This window comes from Podarcis melisellensis, assembly GCF_964234715.1.
Source record: "Podarcis melisellensis genome assembly, chromosome: 1".
Lineage (NCBI taxonomy): Eukaryota > Metazoa > Chordata > Lepidosauria > Squamata > Lacertidae > Podarcis > Podarcis melisellensis.
This window is the reverse complement of record NC_138528.1, coordinates 61,661,227-61,680,396: the sequence shown is the minus strand read 5'-3', so window position 1 is coordinate 61,680,396 and position 19,170 is coordinate 61,661,227. Positions and strand designations below refer to the sequence as shown.

General features: G+C 46.9%; 1 protein-coding gene and 1 long non-coding RNA gene across 3 annotated transcripts in view; one reads left to right on the top strand and one right to left on the bottom strand.

Moving 5' to 3' along the window:
* The window catches only part of LOC309353836, a 240,283-nt gene that overhangs the window by 52,301 nt on the left and 168,812 nt on the right, over positions 1-19,170 (top strand). The window lies entirely within an intron of this gene.
* The window catches only part of BBOX1 (gamma-butyrobetaine hydroxylase 1), a 37,535-nt gene continuing 33,693 nt past the window's right edge, over positions 15,329-19,170 (bottom strand). For both annotated transcript variants that reach the window (XM_081882952.1, XM_081882951.1), the window contains exons 6-8: positions 17,627-17,823; positions 17,019-17,185; positions 15,329-16,052 (exon numbers count right to left, since the gene is read on the bottom strand). In XM_081882952.1, coding sequence (XP_081739078.1) covers positions 15,892-16,052; positions 17,019-17,185; positions 17,627-17,823 — 525 coding nt within the window. In that variant the 3' untranslated portion in view covers positions 15,329-15,891. The remainder of the gene's footprint in view (positions 16,053-17,018; positions 17,186-17,626; positions 17,824-19,170) is intronic.

Below are 19,170 nucleotides of genomic sequence, written 5' to 3'. Positions count from 1 at the left end.
CCTGAACATCAGAGTGGAATTATAATTGCATGGACTCATTCATTTCTCAAAGCGCACATGGCACTGTAAGTGTATTCACAGGGTGATCAATGGGCCATGAATTAATTAGAATGGGGAGGGTGGACTCTGTGGATGTAAACACAGCTGCTCTTTTCTGGGTATGAATGCAATCAGTGACTGAACAAACTTGCAGGCAAATAGACTGCTCTCGTTGTTTTCATGCTGCCTTAATTTGACTTGACAGCAAATCATCTCAAGTGTGAGCCAAGGTCAATATAGTCTCACTTCCTGAAAAGCAGCACCAAGGATGGCTCTTCCCAATCTATTTTTGCTCCCAAGATGAGTCCTAAATTTAACACCTGAAAGTCACATTATGTGCAAGAGCCCCCGCAAACAACGTGCAATGGGACATTTATTTCCTAGTCAGCTCCCTAAGAACTGTCACCTGTGTTTGATCATTTCTTCCCCCATTTAAAGTACCTCTTGCTGCTTACCTGGCAATCCCTGCTAGGAAATGCCTAGCTTACATGATGGCTTAATTAGGCCATCTTGTCACAGTTGATCTCCCTGGCAGTGGAAAATCTGCTGGAACACTTAAAATATCTTCCCAGTTGGTGTACACCCTGAAACTAAACACATTTGCTTCAATCTGGCAGTGTAGAAGGAAACAGATTTTTGTGCATATATAATTTTTCTGGGTTGAATTTCTTACTTAGGCCACAAAGGTGGATGCTGGGCAAAACCTCACATTCAGCCTGGCCAGGAAAGTATGCTCTTGAATGAAGGAGAGAGGAAATTCTTATGTATTGGAGTGAAGATGCAGCCAGCTGCTGCAAAAGACCAACTGTGGATTTTGTGCAAGTAAATTCTATTGAATATCCGTGAGTGTTAGCTCATGTCACACAACTCGCACTGGGAGAATATCACAGTATGGAAGCCGTACTAGAGTTAAACTCATCCCAAGTACAACCAGTCTCTGAATGGATGACCTGCTGCACTGGGGTTGCCTGCTGGAGGGCAAAGCTGCCTGTGAAGCCTCAAGGATGAGGACTGCTGGGTGGTGTAAGCAGGCATTTAGCAGACCCTGGACTCCTTCCCATGATGGTGACAGCCCTGGCTCACAAAAGAACAAATTGGTGGTGCTTTAACAAGCTGAATTGCCTCTCCACCGTCTAGCCGGAGGTGTCAGAAACTTCCACTAAGTGACATATTTATATTGCTGGAAGCTCTCCTGTGCAAAATAATACGTTCCAGACGCAAATTATTTTTCCGCGGAGCCAAATGGGAAAACAAGAAATGGGGAACAATCTATCTATCTATCTATCTATCTATCTATCTATCTATCTATCTATCATATCTCTCTCTCTCTCTCTCTCTCTCTCTCTCTCTCTCTCTCTCTCTCTCTCTCTCTCTCTTATCTATCTATCTATCATCTATCTATCTATCTATCTATCTATCTATCTATCTATCTATCTATCTATCATCTATCTATCTATCTATCTATCTATCTATCATCATCTATCTATATCATCTATCTATCTATCTATCTATCTATCTATCTATCATCTATCTATCTATCATCTATCATCTATCTATCATCTATCTATCTATCTATCTATCTATCTATCTATCTATCTATCTATCTATCTATCATCTATCTATCATCTATCTATCTATCATCTATCTATCTATCATCTCTCTATCATCTATCTATCTATCTATCTATCTATCTATCTATCTATCTATCTAATCTATCTATCTATCTATCTATCTATCTATCTATCTATCTATCTATCTATCATCTATCTATCTATCATCTATCTATCTATCTATCTATCTATCTATCTATCTATCTATCTATCATCTATCTATCCATCTATCATCTCCAGGTATAAAAGCCAATTCTTTCATGGGAGCTGGTAGCCCCACTGACCCAAAACATTGCCTTGGCTACGGCCAAGGCACATGATACCAATCTGACTTCTCTGTGACATTTCACATTTACAGGTTGCAGCACAGTGTTAAATATTGACTTTTTCAGGCTTCAGTTTAACATCTTGTTCTTCCCACAAAGCTCAAATATTGTCAGGTAAGGTAAAAGGGTAATTTCTGTTGACCTTTCAACTGAACACCCATGTTTTTAAAGTGCAGCGGTCAACACTTCTTTGTGTGTGCAAATATCTGAGTTTGTTGACATAGTGTTAGCTTGAGCCTGAGAGAGGAGAATGGAGGCTGGTGTTGACATAGTTTCAGTCGCAGGAAAAGTTCCGACCTAGAGAGATAACATTTGACAAGAAAAATGACATTAAAATAGGGTTACTTTAAAAAAAAAAAAGTTGGACAACTAAAAGTGTGTTTTAATAAAAGAACACTCCATGGGTTCCTGTAAATGCCATCTAAACAAATCCAGTGACTGAGTAAAGAGATGGAAGATGAGGCAAAGTTCAACATTTAGGTCACCTTTCTAAAATATAAAGCAGGTTTAAGCAGATAAAAGGGTTCATGTTTCCAGTCCTCTTTGTGTTGGGATAGTTCATTTGTTTTTCTTCAGCCCTTTGCTGAAGCCAACCTGTTTCTAATGGCTGGGTTATCAGTGTTTGCTGAGGAAGCGGGAACAGCTAAGTAAATTTTGTTTCTAAGTGACAGGATGAACAGAGGCATAATTGGGTTCTTTGGTCTCTTTCCACCCCAGGGCCACCCCAGTCATGAGGGAAGGTGAGGCAACTGCCTCAGGCAGTAGCACCCATGGGGACAGCCGTTCAAAAAATGCATCACCTGCTGCCACTGCCACGGTGGCAGTGACGGCTGTGGCGTGCTCCTTGGAGGCTGGCTTTGCCACCTCCTTGCCCCCCCCCACAGCGGCTTCTTGGCAAATAGGAGGTGCTGCTGGTTCCCGCTCCCCGTTCCTCATGTAGATCTTTATTCCTACCTTGTTCCTGACATAGATTTTCACTCACGCTTTCTTCTCTGGCAGCGGGGGGTGTTTTGTAGTTTGCCTCAGGTCAGAGTTGCCAAGTTGAAGAAAATATTGGTGCGAGGCCAAACAACGATGGTGATAACAAACAATATAGCAAAAAAATGTTTTTGAACTTTCAAAATCCAAAGATAAAGCTGTAGAAAAAAAGAAAGCCACCAGTGGTGGAACATGCTACAGAATATCTGTTTTCAAAGGCATCAAAGTGAGGTTAAATGTGCGACTGAGTTTAACTTGTCTCTTTCAATGGTGACCTGGTGCTGTGACTTTTGAGCATTTAGAGGTCGAGAACCATATTGAGAAGTAGTGAAAATGCACTGGATAGCCTTGGAAACTATGCACAAAGGTGCAGTCACCCTGTTAATTGATTTCCTGTTTCTTCACTGCTCTGTATATGCCCTAGGCTAGATCCTTAAAACTGCAAATGGGGAAATAATTATCATGGCTAAGAGTTGTGCAGTGATTTGTATGGAGTAATCTACTTTTATTGTTCTGTAGATGAATGAGAAAATGAATTTCCTTTACTTTATTGCACAGGTTTCTATATTTTTTCTTTCTTTAGTACCTTGACAGTAATAGAAAACAAAGTGAAAATAGTAGTACTAAATATCCCATAGTCCTAAATAATGCTGTCTTTTGAAGGCCAGTGGAGATTTCCATACTGATTTCCATACTAATGGAAAATCTGGCTCATTTCAAATTCTCGATGAGACCATGACTAAATACCTAGGATGTTCCATTTCTTTCGCCTTTCTGTGAATTTTCATTTGGTTTACATGGTGACATCCTCAAAGAAATCTGTAATGTTGTTGCCATGTTCTGAACAACATGAGGTTTAATGAGCTGGTTCTTCTCTAGTTACTAATATTAGGGGTGTGTGAGAACATTTACTGATGCCTTCTTAAGACTTGAGGGCTCCATGTAATACAAGAAAGATGGAAAAATTCAGCAGCACTGTACACCCTGTACAACTCACAACTACTGATGTGGCTTGTCTTTATCAAGAGGCTTCCTTCATTCATGCTGTATAAAGAAATCACCTTTACAACCGCAAGTAGCCAGTAGGTTCAGAAACAGGCAACTGAAATGACTAAAGGGCCAGAACAAGTCTCGTGTGAGAGAAAGGTTGCAGTATTTATGGCTTTTTAGTTCGGAAAGAAAAGCAAGTAAGGGTAGACATGCTAGAGATGTATAAGGTTATGCATGGTGTTTAGAAAATGGACAAGGAGACGTCTATCTCTACTTACCTCTCGTAACACTAGATCCCAGGAACAATCCATGGAGCCGACTGTTGTAATGGGAGGCAAAGCACTTGTTCACACAGAGCATAGTCAAACTGAGGAATGTGATCCCACTAGATGACTTTAAAAGATTAGACACATTCATGGAAGATGTCATAGGCAGGATGCGTCGGAAAACCGGTTACTGGGAGAAGTTGGGAGTGTGCTGTTGCAGTCAGGTCCTGCATGCAGGATTCCCATAGGCATCTGCTACTGTGTGTGTGGATGACAGCTTGGGCCTGATGCTGACTAGTGTCAGTAGTGCAAGCAACTTGGGGACCAGTTGACTCCTAGCCTGGCTCAGGTGCATCCTCAACCCACCCTCAGAATGCCCTGTTTGGGGGCTTTCCTCCAGACTGGGAGGGATACCACCAGTAGACCATCGGTCAGCAGGTGGAGGTCTGCACTGCTGGAAAGCCAGCTGAGTTGGGAGGGGTGAGCAGAGGGACAAGCTGAGCATTGATTGCAGACGAACTTACTGGAACAAAAAGAGGATAAGTCAATGCACTTCTCTGCTCCCCCCTAGAAAAGAGGTGAGAAGGAGAAATAACTTTGCTCTTAAACTGCTTTGTTCCTCTGCAGAGACAGAGGAAGGGAGTGGTTATATAGCTCTCCACTTCCTTTGACACAGTAAAAGGAGAGTTAAGCTTTCTCTAGAGCCCCTCCACAGTTTCTTCACAGGTATCCTATAAATTGTGTACAATTACCTTAGGAAGCCACTAGATGGAAACCCTTCCTTGCCATTTACAAGCCTGAAGGATGGCAAAAGGCTAGCACTGTATAGTACAGACAAAATACCTGGGGTTAAGATCCTGGCATGTGTAGGATATTCAAAATGTTTTTATCATCAGTATTTTGGAAGCGTATTTATGCTGACAAGCATGAGTTGCACTCCTCAGAATCCTCCATGGAGATTCAGACTAAACGTTAGGAAGAATTTGCAACTCAGTGGCATGATGGGAATAACAGAACAATTGCCATATTGAGTTCCCATTTGTGCATATACAAAATAGCATGGGAGCTGTTTGTCCGTGGTGCAATCCCAAACCCATGAGTACCATGACCATGTTGGGTACGGGGTCATTGCTTTGTGTTCCCAGTTTAAACTAAGACAGCAAAATACTTCAGTTGCCTGGCTTGTCTAGTCATCGGGGCGTAGCAAGCTAGTTCTATGTATATTCCCATTCTGTTATTGTGATTTCACTTGACAGAGGGGATGCATAGGGGCATAACCTGTGACTGGGTGTGGAGGTAACCAGGTGTGTGCTTTTGTGTGGAACAACTGTGAGCTCAGCTCAGTTCTGGTATCAAAACAAATTCCTGGGTTCATAATTGTCAGGGGTTCAGGAGCAGAGGGACAGGGAAGGGAGGAATTAGAGACCGAGGGAGAGGAATCCGAGGGAGAAGTCAGCGATGATAGCCGTCCGAGGTCTCTAAGTCTCTCCAGCGAATCAGAGGATTCACAGAAAGGGGCTCCCGTGATCAGAGCAAGGGGGTTGCCAAGGGGAACACCCCAGGAGGGAGGGGCCAGAGAGGGCTCAGAGAGCAGCAGCTGGAAATCGGGACCAGCTTCCCCACCGGAGAGCAGTAGGGGGGAGGAGCCCCAGGCATCGGGAGCAGGCAGCTCTCCGTCAGCGGAAGGACAGGAGTCAGGGTTAGCCACGCCTGCATCAGAGAGCGAGGAAACGGTCAAAAGGAAGGTCAGGGGCAGCGCGCGCGCGCCAAGTTCAAATGTACAAGAGGGTGGCGCCATAAGCAGCACGGAGAGGGAGCCGGGTCCCAAAGCCCGCCGAAGAGAGGGGGAGGAGTCCGAGGGGTCCGCATCCGAAGCGTCCAGGAAGGAAGGCACCCAGGGGGGTAGTAGGACCCAGAGGCGGAAGGAGAAACGCAGAAGGTGGAGTAAGGCTAGAGTGTTGAACTGGTGTACAGGGGGCGGAGACTCAGATGAGGCTTCGCTGGTCTAGGGTCTAGACGTAGAGATGCACGCTAGGGTTTGAAAATGGGAACTAAACTTCAATAAAGACTTTGTACAGTTCCGCTGGCTAGCGTTGGTCTTCTGTGAGCTGGGACCTGGAGGCAGTCTCTGACAGTAAGCCTCATCTCCCAATTTTCACCGGTTTTCTTCGCCTCAAGCATCGCTACGGGAGCGAGGCAGGGAGGGCAGAAGACTGGTGCCTTGCGAGCTCACAAAAGTCAGGCGAGATGACTACAGAACAGAAAATAGCTTCCCTGCAAGAAGCGGTGACACAACTCAGCGCTGAAATAATCGCATCCAGGAAGAGAGAGGAAGAAGCGGCGGCTGCCTGCAGAGATCTTCAAGCCAGGTTAGAGGGGCTTGCGAAGCAGGGGCTACCGGGACCCAGATCCGAGGGGATTGGGTTGGGGAAAAGAGGAGCCAGCATTGTATCTCATTTTGATGGGAATTTGCAGCAGTACCCCAATTTCCGAGCAGACGTGCTGTTTGCGCTGCAGCTGTTGGAGAGAGACTTTAGAGATGAGCAAGAGAAAGTGGGGTTCATCCTGTCCCATTTGCATGGGGACGCGAAAGCATGGCTGCGAAATCTGTGGAGGGACAAGGATCCAGCGCTCCAAAGCGCAGATGCATTCATTAAGGCGATGGATTCCTGTTTCTTATCAAACATAGACATTGATATTGCCAGAAAGGACATATTTGGGCTAAGACAAGGGAAAGCCAGCGTCAGGCAGTATCATTCCAGGTTTTTTGCATTGGTCAACGCGCTGAATTGGGATAAGGATTCTCCGCCAGTTAGAGACCTTTTTTTGGAGGGATTGAGCCCACAGATCAAAGATGAGATGGCACGGGGAGAGAGACCCACAACCACTCAGCAAGTGGTGGAAAGAGCGCTGTCGATTGGGGTGAGGCAGGAAGAACAGCCATGGAGCAAAGAAGAAGGACGTTGGGGACGCACACCAGGGAGGGTGCCCCCCCTCTTGTCTAGAGAGACAGCGCGTGCGCAGTCCACGCCTCCACAGGGAGGGGGCGAAGAGCAGATGGAGATTGGAGGTGCTAGGGCTCTCTCAGCTAATAGAGCCTTAACACCGGGAGCAGTAAAACCGAAGCTGCCTAGAAGGAACAGGAAGTGCTATATATGTGAGAGTGAGGAGCATCTGGCGAAAGAGTGTCCCCAGAGGCTCCGCAAGCAAACTGCAGCCTCAGTGACAGTATTGGAAACAACTCAGCAGAGAGAACCACAGCAGGGAAACGACGAAGTCTGGCTGGAATAGGAGGCACTGGGGCCCAGCCAGACAAGTCAGTGAAGAAGTCCCCGGAGATTTTGCAGCCCACAGACCCCCTCCCGCCCAAACCAGTGGTGCAGCTCACCGCATCGCTCCAGCTGCCCAATGGACTCACCTTAGAAGTGCCTATCACAATTGACTCTGGCAGTAATGCAGACTTTATAGGACTGGAGTTCATTCAACGACACAACATAGCTTTACTGCCAGCCACGCTGCCCCTGAAGGTTGTCACGGTGGATGGCAGGGAACTGCTAGGGGGGCAGGTGGTGCAGCAGACGCCGCCGATGGTGATGCAAATTGGGAATCACCGGGAGGTCATCAGCTTCAATGTCACCCAACTGTCAGACACGCCTGTAGTATTAGGCATGAGTTGGCTGCACAGGCACAGCCCAGCGTTGGCTTGGTACCAGCGCCAACTAACGTTTGGATCCTCCTACTGTGCAGAACACTGCATCATACCCAGCCCAGAGGAGGAAGAGGAGGACCCGCAGTTACAGTTGGGCACGCTGCAAGCAGTACCCCACAAGTATGCGGAGTTTTTGGAGGTTTTCTGCGAGAAGGAGGCGGACAAGCTACCTCCTCACAGACCCTATGATTGCAAGATTGACCTCCTGCCGGGGGCGACGCTGCCAACGGGGAAACTGTACTCCATGTCTGAGGATGAACTGCAGGAACTCAGGGAGTTCATAGATCACAATTTGCAGCGTGGGTTCATCCGGGAGTCGAAAGCGGTGGGAGGCAGTCCAGTATTCTTTGTGAAGAAGCGGGACACGCCCCAACGGAGGCTGGTGGTGGATTTCAGGATCTTAAACTCGAAAACCAAGCCCTCAGCTTTCCCCATGCCCAAGATAGACGACCTGCTCGCGACGGTGCGGAAAGGACGCGTTTTCACCAAGTTGGATCTACGTGGGGCGTACAACCTGATTCGCATGCGCGAGGGCGACGAGTGGAAGACGGCCATGTTCACGCCACTGGGCACCTACGAATACAGAGTTATGCCCTTCGGATTGCAAAATGGCTCTCACACTTTCCAAGCCTTTATGCATCATGTGCTGGCGGGGCTCCTTTACAAGAAGTGCGTATGCTTCCTGGACGACATCCTGATTTTTTCAGAATCGCGCGAGGCGCACGAGAGGGATGTCAGGGAAGTTCTGCAGAGACTGAAGGAGCACAGGCTGTACGCCAAGCTAGAGAAGTGCCAGTTCGACGTGACGGAGGTGGATTTCCTGGGCTACAAGCTGTCAGACAAGGGGCTCGCCATGGACAGCGCCAAGGTTAGCGCAGTTTTGGACTGGAAAAGCCCACGCAATCGGAAGGAAGTCCAGCGGTTTGTCGGCTTTGCCAACTTTTACCGCAAGTTCATCAAGGGATTTGCCATGCAGACAGCGGCCATCACCGACACGCTCAGCTCCAAGAAGAAGAAATTCATCTGGACGGAGCAAGCGGAGCAGTCCTTTCAGAGACTCAAGCGGCTCTTCGCGTCAGAGGAGCAGCTGCTGCATGTGAATCCCAGCAGACCCATGAGGGTGGAGACAGACGCCTCAGACAGAGCCGTGGGAGCTGTCCTGTTGCAACAAGACCAGCAGGGGGACTGGAGGCCGTGCGCCTTCTACTCGAGGAAGCTCAGCAAGTCGGAGCAGAATTATACCATCTGGGACAGGGAGTTACTAGCCATCCATGCAGCGTTCAAGGCATGGCGGCACTTCCTTATCGGAGCCAGACACACAGTGCAGGTCCACACGGACCACAAGAATCTGGAGTACTGGCGCACGGCTAGGTTCCTCAACCAGCGACACATTAGATGGGCGGAGTTCTTCGCGGACTTCGACTTTAAGATAGAGTACATTCCGGGCGACAACAACGTGATGGCGGATGCTTTGTCCAGAAAGCCGCAATACCTGGAGGAGGCGGCACCGCCGGCGGCCAAGCACATTTTCGCACCGGAAGCGTGGGCATGCGCGTCGGCAACCGTGGACCTGGAGGCCGTCCGTCGAGCGCTGCGGGAAGACCCCTTCGCACAGGCCAGGATGGAGGAGGTGCACAGGGGCACAGCGAGGGCCGACGAGTTCCAGATACGCGATGGGTTGCTCCTCCACAAGGGAGCACTCTACGTGCCGGGAGACGACCTCCGCGCAAGGGTTCTGCAGCAGCTACACGACGCTCCCACAGCCGGGCACTTTGGCAAAGAAAAGACTGTCGAACTAGTAGCCAGAGACTTTTGGTGGCCCAAGATGCGGGGGGAAGTCGCGGATTACGTCGCGAGATGTGACACCTGCCAAAGGGCCAAGTCAGTTCACAAACCGCCGGCGGGATTGCTGGAACCGCTGCAAACACCGGCTGAACCGTGGGAGAGGGTGGCCCTGGACTTCGTCACGGATCTGCCCAGTTCGAGGGGAAAGACAGCAGTGCTAGTGGTGGTGGACATGTTTACTAAAATGGCACACTTCATTCCGTGTGCGAAGGTAGCCACGGCAGAGCAGACCGCCAAACTGTTCATTGACCACGTGTTCAAGGTTCACGGTCTGCCACGATCTATTCTCTCCGACCGGGGGCGACAGTTCATCTCGAACTTCTGGCAGAAGCTGATGGGCATTCTGAACGTCAAAGTCAATTTGGCGTCGGCGAGACACCCACAGACCAACGGACAAGCGGAGAGGGTCAACGCCATCATGCAGCAGTACCTGAGATGCTACGCCAATCAGCAGCCCACGACATGGGTGGACTACCTGCCACTCGCTGAGTTCGCTTACAACAATACGAAGCACGTGTCGACGGGGGTGACGCCGTTCTTTGCCAACAACGGGAGGCATCCCAGAACCTTCCCGAGTTTAGAGAGAGTGGGGGAGGGGGAGCCACAGGCAGCGGAAGCCTTAGCGTCGGAGTTGCAGGAAGTCCACGAACAGCTCAGGAGGCAGTTAGAACTCGCAAAACACGCATACAAAGTGCAGGCAGACAGACACAGAAGAGTTGGGGAAGACATACAGGTGGGAGACTGGGTCTGGTTAGCAGCGCAAGCAGTGCCGACCAGATCGTTAGCGAAGAAGAAGCTAGGACATAAGCAGCTAGGACCTTACCAAGTCCAGGCACAGGTCAATCCAGTGGCCTTCCGGTTAGCGCTTCCGGAGGGTTCCAGGATGCATCCGGTGTTCCATAGATCAGTGCTCACGCCCTACAAAGCACCTCATAGATTTCAGGAGCCAGACACAGCACCGGACCCGCCCAGAGAAGGGCCCAGACAGGGGGGGTCGCCAAGGAGGGGGCACATCAACGAGGTCACAGAGATTTTAGACTCGAGATGGGGGGAAGAAGGAGTAGAATATCTCCTAGCCAGAGAGGGTACCCCGGCCACTGCGAACAGCTGGGTTCCGGACTATGCTTTGGAGGAGCCTCTGCTCAAAGAGGAGTTTCATGCCCTCTTCCCACACAGGCCCATGCCAGCCGAGTATTTCGACGACTGGCTCTTCACAACCACTCTTTCGGCCAGCACATTCCAGGGGTTCGACTCGGACGAAGAACAGGCCCCAGTCCCGAGCTCCCGGGTGGGTTCGCCACCGGGGTCTGCCTCAGACAGCTCTTATTGGTGGGACGATCGACCAGAGGAGCAGTGGCGCAGGAAGTGGCTGAGTGGTCCTTGGCTGGGATCACCCGAAGAGGGGGAGGGGGGCGAGACGGACATGGACGTGTTGGGGGAAGACGTGGGGTTCGAGCACGGAGACAGAGAGATGGAAGCAGAGGAGAGAGATGTCGACGAGTACATGGGGGACGAACTGTATCCTGCACGCACCCCCGCTACGACGGAGCACCCAGTACCCACACCGGAAGGAGGGGAGGGGGGAAGGGGGGGCTTCGAGGGGGGGATGGATGTCAGGGGTTCAGGAGCAGAGGGACAGGGAAGGGAGGAATTAGAGACCGAGGGAGAGGAATCCGAGGGAGAAGTCAGCGATGATAGCCGTCCGAGGTCTCTAAGTCTCTCCAGCGAATCAGAGGATTCACAGAAAGGGGCTCCCGTGATCAGAGCAAGGGGGTTGCCAAGGGGAACACCCCAGGAGGGAGGGGCCAGAGAGGGCTCAGAGAGCAGCAGCTGGAAATCGGGACCAGCTTCCCCACCGGAGAGCAGTAGGGGGGAGGAGCCCCAGGCATCGGGAGCAGGCAGCTCTCCGTCAGCGGAAGGACAGGAGTCAGGGTTAGCCACGCCTGCATCAGAGAGCGAGGAAACGGTCAAAAGGAAGGTCAGGGGCAGCGCGCGCGCGCCAAGTTCAAATGTACAAGAGGGTGGCGCCATAAGCAGCACGGAGAGGGAGCCGGGTCCCAAAGCCCGCCGAAGAGAGGGGGAGGAGTCTGAGGGGTCCGCATCCGAAGCGTCCAGGAAGGAAGGCACCCAGGGGGGTAGTAGGACCCAGAGGCGGAAGGAGAAACGCAGAAGGTGGAGTAAGGCTAGAGTGTTGAACTGGTGTACAGGGGGCGGAGACTCAGATGAGGCTTCGCTGGTCTAGGGTCTAGACGTAGAGATGCACGCTAGGGTTTGAAAATGGGAACTAAACTTCAATAAAGACTTTGTACAGTTCCGCTGGCTAGCGTTGGTCTTCTGTGAGCTGGGACCTGGAGGCAGTCTCTGACAATAATTTTTTTTATATTCCAAGTGTATCTATTCTGCACCTGGCTCCTGCTGGTGGATGTTAAAATTCTAGTTAAAAAACAAAGGAAATGCCTCAAGCCTGACGTCTGCCCTTCCCTGGGATATAAAATATCAAGACAGCTGCTTGTGGGAAGAACTGTGTGTCAAGAGAAACTGTGTCCTCCCGATCCAGACATTGCTATTTACTCTGCTCCTGAAACAACTACCAAATCAGAAGAGTCTGGGAATGGGGGGAGAAATTCACTTCAGTTCCTATTCAGGGGTGAATCTACCTAATTCAGAGTTTCTGAACCCAAAACCCAACCAGGCTACAAAATTCACACCATGTTGTTGCTGTCATTGTTGACTAACTGGAAATCACAAATCCATTTACCTTAAATCACTTAGATTGACAAATGGGGGCAGGAGAGGATGTCCACAGGCAAATGCCATGGGGTAAATTTGCTTATCTATGCCATGAAGTATATGGAAAAACAGTCCTACTGCACTAACATTAGTAAGACCCACTCTGAAGGAACACCATTCTTGCAACAGGGGATAGCCTGCCAAAAGCAATCCTCTTATAGATTTGGCTGAGCCACAATTTCCCTTCATGTAGCCGAGCAGCTTTCTGTTTAGAACAAATCAAAATCTTATCTCAGCAGTGCATATCTACAAGTTTAGCAAAAAGGCTTTCCATGATTACCTCTAAAGTAGTCTTCCTCCAGAATTATCTTTATTTTAGCATCTGTGCAAGGCACGATTATAGTGGGGAATGAGTTTTTTCAAGTAGGCAAGAATCCAATCGGATAACTGGTTCCAAAACTAAACTTTATTAATGCATAAATACACGACCAAGTGGTTTTCAGGAAGCTTTGGGGTTGAAAGGCTGAATCAAACTGAAGAATTTTTGGTTTTGCTGTAGGAAAGCACCATCTTAACACAGTAAACACAGGAAAGTTGACTTGCCGTTAAATGAGCAAGACCACTGGAAAATTGTTTTAATACACACAAATTAGAAAACATAAAACTGTTTGGATGGAAAATAAGAAAGGAATTAAGGGGATCGAGTAGCAATTAGAAGCCAATGTTTATGTTATGTCACATCAACTTGTGCTGTATTATATCAAACTCTAAAGTGATGCCAAAATTCAAAGCAGGAAGGAAAAGCCACTCTTTTGTGTTGCTTGGGGCTAAGCTTGCATTCTCAAATCCAGATTTCCAGTGTAAATCTTAACTGTGACTTCAGCTTATTCTACTACGAAAAGGAGTGGGGAAATAATAGTGTTTATTAAACCCAGTCTTGGAGTTCTCACATTTAGGAGAAGTCTTTTTGGGCTGGATAGATGTCTTACACTGCTTTTGGTTGTAATCAGCCACAGCTGTACTGCCAGGTGAATTGAGGCGAGTTTGCTGAATGCCCCATCACAGCAGAGGTGCGTCAAGGAGAGCAGGGTGGCAGTGGTGCCTTCTTGGTGGAGACACTGCAATTATCGGGGGGGGGGGGGTAAGGAAGATAAGGAGGCAGTGAGGTCAGGGGATATTCGCGTTGGCATCCTCATTTTCCTGCACATTCACATATACTTTTAGGATGTCACTATGCCACCAACACAGAGGTCCTCCAATTTTGCCGTTGTCTCATTCCATCCGTCCTGATGAATGCAGCATCTCCTGTTGAGAAGGCACTGCTACTTCTGCCGCTGCTCTGTCCCCATCATTCCACACCCCCCCATCATGCACTGCTGCTATTCCATCAGGCTGAAAAAGACTGGGAGATGGAGACCAATGCCATTCCACTGGCTCTGCTGAGAAACCAGCTCCTTTTGGCTCCTCCTCGCCCTCTAACTTTAAGAATTGGTGCTGTTGTTTGCTTGTTTTCCTCTTCCTATATCACCCCAAAGCCATTTTGACTTTGGTGTCATGCCTTTTAGATTGATTTTATGGTGAAAGAGCAGGGCAAAAATGCTTTAAAACAACAAATGAAATAAACAGAGGAAGTGCAGCAGCAGTACTCAGTGGATCACAATGGGTTTTCATCTTTCTTTTGGGTGAAGCTGAGCCAAAATGCACCCCCTGCTTTAATTTCAGTGATTTTTCAGGGAGGGAAACGGAGGCCTTCCCAGAAGTGGCATTGTTTCTCTCGGTGGCTGACAGAGTGTCAACAAGAGGTTGTGTGTGTGGCCAATTTACAAAAGGCAGAACCTAGAAGGGGGACTGGATAGGGCTCTTTTTATGACAGAACCTCTGGCGGTGGGATGCCTCCATTATGCTGCATGAAGAAGTGCAGAGCCGCTGAGGAGGCTGAGATGGAGGTGGTTGCCTGCCTTTTTAGAAGTAATGGAGAAGGAGACCAGTTGGCAGTCCAGCCAGGAATCTCCAAGCACATTACCATAGTAATGTCATAGACCCACCCCCTGCCGGGAGTATCAGTTGTTATTTGCTAGTCTGTCCATAAAAGGCTAGCTCTTCAATTCTGTTACATGTTGGACGGGGCGGTGACCACTGCAAATCAGGCCTTAAAACTAAACCAGGAGGACCACTCAGAAAACATTGGCATGTAGTGGACTAGTAATAACATCATCTGGATGGCTCAGAGTGAACAAGGGATTGCAATTCTGGACCAATATTGGTCAACCGGGCTAGAACGAAAACAACCAGAGTCAGTACAACAAAAACAATTCACCCTAATTCTTCCAAGTCCAGTAAGAAGAGCAAGGCACAAGCTCTGAGTTTCATCCAACAAAGAAACATTAATATGAACTGGGCTTAAAAGAATGCCAGCATCACTGATGCAATAGTGAACTAGTTGAAGTGGGAAACATGGAAGAAAACAGTTGCCAGTTCTGTACGTCACAGGAATTCCATTAGGATAGCATAGCCAAATGGGAGACCAATGCAAGACATACATTTTTCACTGTCATACTTTCTGTATGGTTTGCAGTCACTCTGTGCTTGTTTATTGTTACTATTTTAAAAGAAAAGTAGTATCAGTTTGCCTTTCAGATAATCTTTTGGGACTTGATTAGAAGATAAAACGTGTTGCTCTCCATGTAGCAGGCAAATGGGAGACCCACATATTACTATTGTAAAAACCTGATAACTGGTGGTGGTGGTTGATACTGTTGTCATCAACACCATTTTTAGCCTGTCTTTCTGTCTGTAAGAAGTTTAGAATAATAATAAACAGTAAACTCACGATGGTTAACACAAGAAAAATCAACGTTTATTTTTTAAAAAACCCACCTAAATCAATAAAACATTTTAAAAAGTATAAAAGACACAGCCAGATGAAAACAGTGAACAGTACCCTTCAAAAGCCTGCTGAAGCAAAACAGCTTTGCTTACAGACCAGCAGTGATATAACTATGTGGACTTAAATGGGAAGGGTATTCCACAAAGTAGACACCATTACCAGAAAGCCCCCTGCCCATTCTGGTTCTTTGGCAACATCATTGGCAAAGCATAAACTTTAAGATGGGCTCCAATACTTGTTGCAAATTCTTCACCACTTCTGTCCGGACATCCTAGTTGTTTCCTTGCCCATAAATCTCTGGGGAAAATAGGAAGATTGGCCAGGCTGTTGTCAACAGGAAATGCCGTTTACATGATGTATGCTAACCAATCACGTCAACCTTGTTTTAACAGGGGAGCAAGAGCTAAGACAGCCAGGAATTCCCTGAGAACACTGGAAACCTAGTGGATCCGTTGAAGGCTACCCCACACCTGCTCAGGCTGCAAGTCCCTAGTAGTCAAACTTTCAAGGGTTACTTTCTGCTCAGAACGTTCTTTCGCAAAATTCGGAGCCTTGACATCACCACATCCCAGTCTGCATAAGCCCCTTCAAGGTGACGGGATATCTCTGTTCCTGCTTCATAACTCTGCCGACCATGAAGTAAACGCCAGTTGTCAAACACTACTATTTCACCTATAAATATGACGAAGGGTGCGTTTTAGAATACAATTAGTAGTAAACATGTATAGAGTTTTTGAAAATGTGATAGACCAGGAGAAGTGAGAGACCAGGAGAAGCCCGGCCCAAGACATTTTGGCACCTGAGGTGAACCACAAAATGGTGCCTCCCTCTCTACCAGGGAAACAAGGGTGAGGGAAGATCTACATCAGGAACTGGGGGGCGGGGAGGAGGATATATATCTACATTGGGGTCTGCTGCCCCTGTGCATTCTGTCACCTGAAGTGGTTACCTCATGAGTGGGTCAATCCTGCTCATAGCTGACAATGTTTTGTGTTAGTGAAGCCCCATCAAGGCATTTTTTAAAATGGATGTGGCAATGCATATATAAATAATACAAATTTATTGGTTTTTATTGCACTAGCCAAATAACATCCAAAGAAGGAAAAGAAAGGGGAACACACACACACACACACACACACACACACACGTCGCTACATAGCTAGAGAGGAATGACAATAAAGTTTTGAGCAGACCCAAGAGTAGGAATGTTGAAGAAATTCAGTGCAGTTCACATTTTTAAGGTGAATTTTCCCATTTCATAAAAAAAAAAATGCAAGTTGGAAAAAAATCTCTCTTTCAAAATTCACACCTAACCTATTTTTGGTATTCAAGTTTCTCATCAAGAGAATGTGTACAAAATTGTATATATTGCGGAGAATGACATAAAAATGCAAGAGAAATTCCTTGCAAAAAATGTATGTAAGTCAAAATTGCATGCAATGTGTATATTAGGAGAAATATGCACTAAAATGCTGGTGAATTATTATTATTTTTCATTGCAACCTATTGAGGAAATGCAATGAACTGTATTTAAGACTTACAAAAACCACAATTGGCAGATTCTTCACTCCTGCATAAGAAAATTGCTATTCTTGCTACTGAAAGCATTTTGGCTTATTATGCAGTTACTTTACTTACCTGGTTTCATTTTGTAGATGAATTTATTATCCTTGCTGTTTAATAAATCAACATAGTCCTTGAGAGCCGCATAAAATGGCTTTACTTTCTCAGCAGGTATATCAAATACTGTGTCTCTGGTTGCATTGTTGAAGTTGATACGAACCACTTCACCTTTCTCATCCACACTGTTGAGATATATACATAGGGAGAAAAATGTGCTGTCATGAAACTATTTCAACAGGTTTGGTGTAAGAAAACATAATTTGTAATTATTTGAAATTGTTTCATCTTATAAGGCTCCCATAGCAGCAGTTCTTCACTACCATTCAGTGCTTCGCTAAGGGTTATGGTAACAAAAAGCAGAATTAAAGATATAAAGATAAATTTATCCTCCCCCCCACCCGCAACTCTCCCCACCAAAGTATATTACAACTTAATACATCTAATACTTTTTTTGAAAAAGCTGTTGTTTTTTTCCTGTCCACAAGATGGCAAGCTCACTTTTTGTTACTGAAATGGTGCAGAATGATAGCCGTTGCCTGTAATTCAAGATTAAACAGCTAGGCAGTGCCATCAATACAGGATGATATTGGTACGGTATAATCAGATGCTTCTTTGTTACTTACTCTATAATTTTTTGCTTGGACTGCATGGAGAAATCGCAGTAATCAACCCCAATATCTGTGAAGTCCACGTAGGTGGAGGTCAGGATTTGGAAGGCTTGAGGGTTTTGCTCCTTAAGCTTGTTTGCTACATGAAATCCATCCACAACTTCACTTTCTCCCCCAGTAGAAGTCTGTTTTATACAATGGAGTAACTGAATCTGTAACAAATTAATGCCATGTTATAACAGGCACCGATCTAGAAATGTCCCCTTTCATAGTCATCAGTTTATTGTTGTGGACTACATTTTTATTTTAAAAAATCATTTCAACTCTGAATTAGCTTTGCTTTTACCTATTGCAAACACAACCTAGGCCTTCAGGATGGGCTGGACTATATATTTTTTTAATTGATAAAGGTTCTGACTCAGTACAGCTTTACTCCTGTTTTCTACCAGTATTGATCCAGTGGCAAATGGTTATAATACTTAAAATGAAATCTGGATCAGGCCTAGATCATCCATCATATGCACAGATAAGTATATGCCATCACTTTATCTCTCTTTCCAGGCAGGAGAGATGCCATTTCAGTGCAAACACAAAAACAAAAACAAAGCTGGCTAATAAGGGCCTGTTGATCAATAGCCATTATACAGCTGCTTGATTCGATTTTTGCAATTGCTCCTGAAAAATGTGGGGGCAATTGTATTCAGGTAGTTGCAATTACTCTAATTAAAACTAAGACAAAAATTATGGGGAGCTTTATTAAAGACTCTTAAGTCTAATCATACTGTAAAACATCGGGTTAAGTGAATATAAAACTGCCTAAGCACTGATTTCTGCTCACTTGGTGTTCCTACAGGTAAGACTACTAATCACCTTTATCTGCAAGACTGTGGAAGGAAATCAGTGCTGTCTGCCCATGACTGTGGCAGTAGCAGTAAGGAGTAGGACTGACTAAAGCAGGGGTCTGCAACCCGCGGCTCCGGAGCCGCATGTGGCTCTTTTACACCTTTGCTGCGGCTCCGGGGCAGATACTAGCGAGGGGAGGAGGTGCATTGTGCGCCCTGACACTTCCCACTGTGGCGGGTGCTGTACTGGCTGTGACGTCGCATGGGGGGTGCGTGCATTAGTCACGCACCGTCCCAACGTCACCTTCCCCCCTGCCCGCTACATTGTAAGGGGCATGTACGCTGGTCACTGCATTGAAAGGGGGCATGTACGCTGGTCACTGTTTTGAAGGGAAGTGAAGAACACACACACACAAAAAGGTAACTTGTTAATTTAACGTTTATTTCTATGACGAGTAATTCTGAGGGGTCAAACAAAGAAATAATAAAAAAATGCCAAAAAAGTTATTTTTATAATGACGAGTTTTGCGGCTCCCAGGTTTTTTTCCTTTCGGAAACGGGTCCAAGTGGCTCTTTTTGTCTTTAAGGTTGCAGACCCCTGGACTAAAGACTGTGTGTGTCAGCTATCATGCCTTCAATCCTTTCAAACCAGCAGGGATAGAACCCAGACCTGTCCAAATTTGGAGCTTTCCTGGAGTCCCCATTATTTACTAAAGT